This window comes from Neofelis nebulosa, chromosome 1, assembly GCF_028018385.1.
Source record: "Neofelis nebulosa isolate mNeoNeb1 chromosome 1, mNeoNeb1.pri, whole genome shotgun sequence".
In the NCBI taxonomy this organism is placed as follows: Eukaryota; Metazoa; Chordata; class Mammalia; order Carnivora; family Felidae; genus Neofelis; species Neofelis nebulosa.
Genome location: NC_080782.1, coordinates 33,989,959 through 33,998,009, shown reverse-complemented (window position 1 = coordinate 33,998,009; position 8,051 = coordinate 33,989,959). Strand labels below are relative to the sequence as shown.

General features: G+C 49.8%; 1 protein-coding gene across 1 annotated transcript; it reads left to right on the top strand.

Moving 5' to 3' along the window:
* The first annotated feature begins 1,619 nt into the window (after positions 1 to 1,619).
* On the top strand, positions 1,620 to 7,850 carry LOC131515253 (uncharacterized). The gene is given in 2 exon segments (XM_058736033.1): positions 1,620 to 1,919; positions 2,043 to 7,850. Coding segments are annotated over 2 exon segments (3,912 nt in total). The 3' UTR covers positions 5,655 to 7,850.
* Positions 7,851 to 8,051: the final 201 nt, after the last annotated feature.

Below are 8,051 nucleotides of genomic sequence, written 5' to 3'. Positions count from 1 at the left end.
TCGTCCGGGATCCCCCCAAGCCCACCAGACCCCAAATCAATGGGTCGTCCCTGAGACCGATCGGTAAGTGAGCCGGCTCTGTCCGTTTCTGTTTGTTCATTTCTGGCTCTCCCGCGCAGGATCTGTATCGGTGACTGACACAGCCCTGGTGGACACGCTATAGGGCAGTCGGTCGGGTCCAGTCGGAGACGTCCACTGGCACCCGTCTGGGGCACCTTTTTGGGCCCATCAGAATTCTTCTGTTCGGGTGGCGGACACCCAAAATGCGCTAGCGATCTAAGTGTTGTGTTCTCTAGTCTATAACCTTTAAGTGTTAAACTCCTTCTCTTTCACAGGTGACCTGGCCTGGCCCAGCCAGAAATCCTCATAACTTTACTGTTTCTCCTTTTAATCCTTTCCTCCACCTCCAGGATACAGGTGGGCCAATCTCAAAGCACTCCTCTTTCTCTCCTCGTTGCTAACTTCAGGGATGTTAGAACCAGAGGACAGAATTTGAGTTTAGACATCCGGCGGGGAAAATTAATAACCCTCTGCCACTCTGAATGGCCAACCTTCGGTGTTGGATGGCCAACCGAAGGAACTTTCTGCCTCCCTATAATTGCTAAGGTGAAATCAAAGATTTTTCTACCGGGTCGCGAGGGACACCAGGATCAGATTCCCTACATTCTTGTATGGTGGAATTTAGTGGAAAATCCACCCCCTTGGTTGGCCCCCTTCCTATCCTCGGGAATGTGTAAGGTCCTTGCCATGCAGCCTGCAGATTCCCCAAAATCAAGGACGCCAGCCGCGCCCTTGTATCCCATATTGCCCGATAGTCAAGACCTACTATCCCTAGACCCTCCACCCTATCATCCCCCTCCCCTCGTACCCCAGGCCCTGCCTGCAGCAGCTGCCCCACCAGTCGCCCTGCTAGTTGCCCCCCTAGGGGAACCGGGAGGACAGGAAGTGGCAGCTACGCTGGAACCAGGAGGACGGGAGGCAGCAGCTGCGCCAGGCCCCATTGAAAATGAAACCAACCGCGAGGGGCCAGCCGGCCAAACCCGCGGGCGCACCCAGTGTGAGCCAAACCCTCGCCTCCCCGACTCCACTGTGGCCCTACCCCTGCGGGAAATAGGACCCCCTGATGAAACAGGCAACCCCCGACTCCAGTATTGGCCCTTTTCCACCAGTGACCTTTACAACTGGAAAACACAGAATGCTCGATTCTCTGATAATACTAAAGACCTAATAGCTCTTTTAGACAGTGTCATGTTCACCCACCAGCCCACCTGGGATGACTGTCAGCAGCTCCTCCGCATCCTGTTCACTACAGAGGAGCGAGAGGGGATCCAATTAGAAGCAAGAAAGCTGGTTCCCGGAGATGACGGTCAGCTGACATCTAACCCTGACCTCATTAATGCGGCTTTCCCCCTAACCAGACCTCCACAGGACGAATGGGACTACAAAACAGCAGAAGGTAGGGGAAGGCTACTCATTTATCACCAGACTCTGATAGCGGGTCTCCGGGCTGCAGCTTGCAAGCCCACCAATTTGGCTAAGGTATATTCGGTCGTACAGGGTAAGGCAGAGAGTCCAGCTGCTTACTTAGATTAATGGAAGCCTTTAGGCAGTTTACCCCCATGGATCCAGAAGTCCCTGGGAACCAGGCTGCTGTCGTTATGTCCTTTGTAAATCAAGCAGCTCCTGACATTAAGAAAAAACTCCAAAGGCTAGAGGATTTAGAAGGTAAACAGATCCAGGATCTGCTCCATATAGCACAACGGGTCTACAACAACAGGGACGCTCCAGAAGAGAGACAGATCAAGGCCACAGAGAAAATGACTAAAGTCCTGGCCGCTATAGTCCAGAAAGAACAGCCACCCCCAGAAGGCACTCAAACAACACGCCCTCCCAGGCGGCACTTAGATAAAGATCAATGCGCCTATTGTAAAGAAAAAGGCCATTGGATATGAGAATGCCCCAAGAAGAAACAACCCCGCCCCAGCCAAGGACAATGGCAGCCTAAAATAGCCCCCATACTGTTTACCCAAGATACAGAATAGGGAGGACGGGGTTCGGATCCCCTCCCCGAACCTAGGGTAACATTGCAAGTGGAGGGGACCCCGGTCCAGTTCCTAGTTGATACCGGGGCACAGCACTCAGTTCTGGTCAAGCCCCATGGAAAAGTATCTGAAAAATCATCCTGGGTACAAGGGGCCACCGGAATAAAGAAGTACCCCTGGACAACTCAGAGGACTGTGGACTTAGGAACTGGGAAGGTAACTCACTCCTTCCTGGTCATTCCCGACAGCCCCTGCCCCCTGTTGGGGAGAGATTTGCTTACCAAAATGGGGGCCCAAATTCATTTCCAACCGGGGGGACCCACAGTGACTGACTTCCACAACCAACCCGTATCTCTACTCACTGTGAAACTAGAAGATGAATATAGGCTCCATCAGGAACCCACTCCTCTGGATCAGGGCATCGAGCCCTGGCTTCAATGCTTCCCAGACGCGTGGGCAGAAACGGGTGGTATGGGGCTAGCAAAACATCACCCAGCCCTATTTATAGAGGTCAAGCCCAGGACGGACCCCGTCCGCGTGCGCCAATACCCCATGCCCACAGAAGCCAAAAATAGCATCACACCGCATATCCGCCGCCTCCTTGACTTCAGGGTCCTATGGACCTGCCACTCAGCATGGAATATCCCCCTGCTGCCCGTGCACAAACCCAACAGTGGGGAATACAGACCAGTGCAGGACCTGAGAGAAGTCAATAAGCGGGTGATAGACATACATCCAACCGTTCCTAACCCCTATACTCTCTTGAGCGCCCTCAGCCCAGAAAACCAATAGTATACTGTTCTGGATCTAAAAGATGCTTTTTTCAGCCTACCACTAGCGCCTAAAAGTCAAGAGCTATTTGCATTCGAGTGGACAGATCCAGACAGGGACATAAATGGCCAGCTCACTTGGACCAGAGTGCCACAAGGATTCAAAAACTCTCCGACCCTGTTCGATGAGGTTCTACACGAAGATTTAAGTGAGTACAGACAACAACACCCTAATATAACTCTCCTACAGTACGTTGATGATCTCTTAATAGCTGCCGAGACGCCTGAAGCCTGCATCCAGGGAACCGAAGGTCTCCTGCGAACTCTGGGAACCTTAGGCTACCACGCCTCAGCAAAGAAGGCTCAGATCTGCAATTCAGAGGTAACTTACCTGGGTTACTTACTGAGAGGGGGGCAGCGCTGGCTAACGGATGCCCAGAAGGAGACTGTCCTTCGTATTCCCAGACCGCAGACACCACGACAGGTGAGGGAATTCCTAGGGTCGGCTGGGTTCTGCAGACTATGGATACCAGGGTTTGCTGAATTAGCAAAACCTTTATACCAGGCAACAAAAGATCAACAGCCCTTTAGTTGGACGGAAGAAGCCGAACAGGCCTTCCAACAAATCAAAACTGCTCTGCTATCAGCACCTGCCCTGGGACTCCCCGATGTCTCCAAACCCTTCCACCTATATGTAGATGAAAACCGAGGCATAGCTAAGGCGGTGCTAACTCAGCATTTGGGCCCTTGGTGCAGGCCAGTAGCCTATCTGTCTAAAAAGCTAGATCCAGTGGCCGCTGGATGGCCACCCTGTCTCCGGATGATTGCAGCCACTGCCCTAATGGTAAAGGACGCTGATAAGCTGACCATGGGCCAAGAGCTACAAGTCACCACCCCGCATGGCATCGAGGGCATCCTCAAGCAGCCGCCTGACCGATGGCTGAGCAATGCCCAACTCACTCATTACCAGGGACTGCTGTTGAACCCCCTCAGGGTCATCTTCACCCCCCCAATGGCCCTGAACCCAGCATCACTGCTGCCAGACCCAGACATGGGAACCCCACTTCATGACTGCACCGACATAGTGGCTCAAGTTTATGGGGTCCAGGAGGACTTGCAGGACCAACCATTATCGGATGCGGACGCCATCTGGTTCACCGATGGAAGCAGCTTCGTTCACCAGGGACAAAGGTATGCGGGGGCGGCCGTAACTTCAGAAACCGAGGTGGTTTGGGCAGAAGCCCTACCCCCCGGAACCTCAGCCCAGAAGGCTGAACTAATAGCCTTAACCCAGGCCCTAAAATTAGGAAGAGACCGCAAGCTAACCGCATACACTGATAGCCAATATGCCTTCGCCACCGCTCATGTACATGGGGCGATATACAGAGAACGGGGGCTCCTCACAGCTGAAAAGAAAGACATCAAAAATAAAGAAGAGATTCTAGCCCTGCTAGCAGCCTTATGGGAACCCAAAAAGCTAGCGATTGTGCATTGCCCAGGACACCAGAAGACAACCGACCCAGTTTCCCGGGGCAACAATTTGGCCGATCAGACTGCAAAAAACATAGCCCAGCCCCCAGTGCAATTACTGACCCTACAGCTGCCAGACCCTGGACCCCGGGAATTGCCCCCCAGCCCTGAGTATTCAGAAAGCGACATTCAATGGATGAGTAAACTTCTTATGACCCAAATCAAAGATGGCTGGTGGAGAGACTCCAAAAGCAGCATTATACTCCCAGATAAACTAGGATGGCAAGTTCTAGAGCGGATCCATCACAGCACCCACTTAGGTTCCCGGCGAATGTTGGACTTACTGAGACAGACTGGACTAAAAATCAGAAATGTCTCTGATAAGGTCGATCAAGTAGTCACTAAATGTACAGTGTGCTAACTCAACAACGTGAGTAGCAATCCTCAGACAACAGGGGTAAGACAAAGAGGGAGCACCTATAGACCGGGGACCTATTGGGAAGTAGATTTCACTGAGGTAAAACCAGGAAAATAAGGATATAAGTATTTGCTAGTTTTTGTAGATACCTTTTCAGGATGGACTGAAGCCTTTCCAACCAAGAATGAAACGGTGCAGATTGTAGCCAAAAAGATCCTAGAAGAAATCCTGCCCAGGTATGGTTTTCCAGTAATGATAGGGTCAGACAATGGACCTGCATTCGTCTCTAAGGTAAGTCAGGGACTGGCTTCCATACTTGGGGCTGATTGGAAATTACATTGTGCATACCGACCCCAAAGCTCAGGACAGGTAGAGAGAATGAACAGAACATTAAAAGAGACCCTAACCACATTGACCATGGAGACTGGCGCTAATTGGGTGGTCCTTCTCCCCTACGCTCTGTTCAGGGTGCGTAATTCCCCATACAAACTGGGACTCACACCCTATGAAATAATACATGGTAGACCACCCCCCATCATCCCTAACCTAAAAGATAACCTTGTCAAAGCTGAGGACGGTAATAGTCTTGAATTCTTGTTCTCCCTACAAGCCTTGCAGAGGGTCCATGAAGATGTATGGCCCAAATTAAAGGAACTGTATGAGACTGGACCCCCGCCTATTCCACATCAATTCCGTCCAGGGGATTGGGTCCTCATCAAACGTCATTGGCAGGGAACTCTGGAGCCCAGGTGGAAAGGACCCTTCCAGGTCATCCTGACAACGCCTACTGCCATCAAAGTGGACAGAATCGCCACCTGGATCCATTTCGCCCACGCCAAACCAGTGGACCCGTTCTCAGACCTCATCGGACCTTCAAAGACAACCTGGACTGTTGATCGGACTAAGGACAATCCTTTAAAATTGACCCTACGCCGCCAACGGACTGAGCCGTAACTATGGTACTTGCCCTCCTCTTGATGTTCTGCAAATTCTGTCTGTAAATCCAAACCCCCACAACCCCTATAATTTGACATGGGAAATTACTAACTTAGAGACTCATGAAATCTACAACAAAATCCTAGGAACTGCCCCATTAAATACCTGGTGGCCAGATTTATATTTTAATTTAGAAAAAATTAGTCCATTAGAAGAAATGGAAGGAGGTAAATGGAGGCAACTGCAAAGGAGGGTATCAATAAGTAGAAATGGATTTTATGCACGTCCGGGATTTAGGACGGGGGCGATGAGGCACACATGTGGAGGGTTTGAAACCCTCTATTGCGCAGCCTGGAGTTGTGTCACCTCCAATTATGGGGAATGGAAGTAGGAAGTAAATCCCAATTTATTGAAATGTCCTATGTCCGACCATGTATCCGCACCAGGTATGATGAAAACTGTAACCTTATTCGTGTAAGATTTACAGAGGAAGGAAAAAAGGACAGGCGATGGGTCTCAGGACTCACTTGGGGACTCTACTTATATCAATATCCCCTCTTTGGGACTGCCATTCAAATAAAATTAAAAGTCTCCCCTCTTGTACAACCAGTGGGGCCAAATCAGGTATTGAAAAAAAAAAAAAAAAACAGATAAGCTTATCCCCAGGCAGATCTCCACTACTCCCTCCAGCAGGACCCCCATCCTTACCCCAGGAGTAAAAGCACAAGCTGTCCAAGAAAATCAGAACCCAGAAGGCATAGACTCCCTATGGAAATTGCTAACAGCAGTGTATGAGGCCTTAAACCGATCGGACCCTGAGGCAACAAGGGCCTGCTGGCTATGTTATGATATAAAACCCCCCTTCTACGAAGCCATAGGTCTAGCTGCCCCTTTCTCACAATCAGGAGAAGAGTCGCCAGCAGCTTGCAAGTGGAATCGAAAGGGCCCCGGCCTCACATTGCAAGCGGTCACGGCAATGGGACTTGTATAGGAAAGGTCCCCTCTAGCCATATCCAGCTCTGTGCCCTGAATAATTACTCTATAGATGAATCTAAATGGATAATTCCAGCTCCTGACAGTTGGTGGATTTGTTCTAAGACAGGGCTCACCCCATGTGTTAGCAGAAATGTTTTTAATTCGTCAGCCAAATATTGTATCATGGTATTAGTATTTCCAAAGGTTATTTACCACCGAGAAAATGTTGTATATGATCTGTGGATAGAAGGGACGAAAGCAAGAGAGTCAATAAGAGCAAAACAGGAACCCTTTATGGCCATAACCTTGGCCACCTTATTTGGCCTCGGTACCATAGGGGCAGGAACAGGGATCTCATCACTAGCCATCCAGCACCGGGGGTTCAATAGCCTAAGGGAAGCCATTGATGAGAATATAGCCATACTTGACTCAATCTCGCACCTCAAAAAATCTCTGACCTCCCTTTCTGAAGTGGTCCTACAGAACCGAAGGGGGCTAGATCTAGTCTTCCTCCAACAGGGAGGTTTATGTGCCTTAAGAGAAGAATGTTGTTTTTATGCTAACCACACCGGAGTAGTCCAAGAGTCCATGGCTAAAGTTAGAGAAGGCCTGGCCAAACGGAAGCGTGAACGAGAATAACAACAAGGCTGGTTTGAGTCTTGGTTCAATCAGTCCCCATGGCTAGCCACCCTGCTTTCTGCTCTAGCTGGGCCCCTTATACTCCTCCTTCTCCTCCTCACCTTCAGGCCTTATATTATTAATAAACTAGTTGCCTTTATCAAAGACTGAGTTAACACGATCCAACTGATGGTCCTTAGGACCCAATACCAACCTATCATTACCGAAACATTTGAGTCAGACACACAAGATCCAAGATTGGCTCTTAAGGCACCAAAGAGAGGGGGGAATGAAAGGCTAAGAGAAAAATTACCAGGTGTACTCACAACTGCAAAGAAAAGACCTCCCACCCCTCCACCCCCGCCGTTCCAGGAACCAGCCAGGGCGTGCCCGGTTGTGGTCTGACCTAAAGGTGGGAACCAATCAAGTTCTGCTGAATGTTCAAATTTAAATGTCAACCAATAACAGCTCTGTAGCCGCGAAAAATCCCTAACTTGTTTGTGCTTGTCTATAAAAGAAGCTGTAAGATCCTCGCTCGGGACCTCTTAGCGTCACTGGTAACGAGTGCGCGGAGGTCCGGGTTCGAACCTGCAATAAACGACCCTTGCCGCTTGGCTTTGACTCTGGACTCTGGTGGTTTGTTCTTGGGGGTCTTTCGAATTTGGGCATATCACTGTGAAGCAAACAATGAAAAAGCAAAAATGAGACCTCTTTTGAAGGTAAAATGAAAAAATTACTCTTTTAAAAAGCAAGCAAGGAACATTCTTCTTCTAGTAATGATGTATAGATTGCCATAGATAAAACTGGCCACAGAAGGCAACC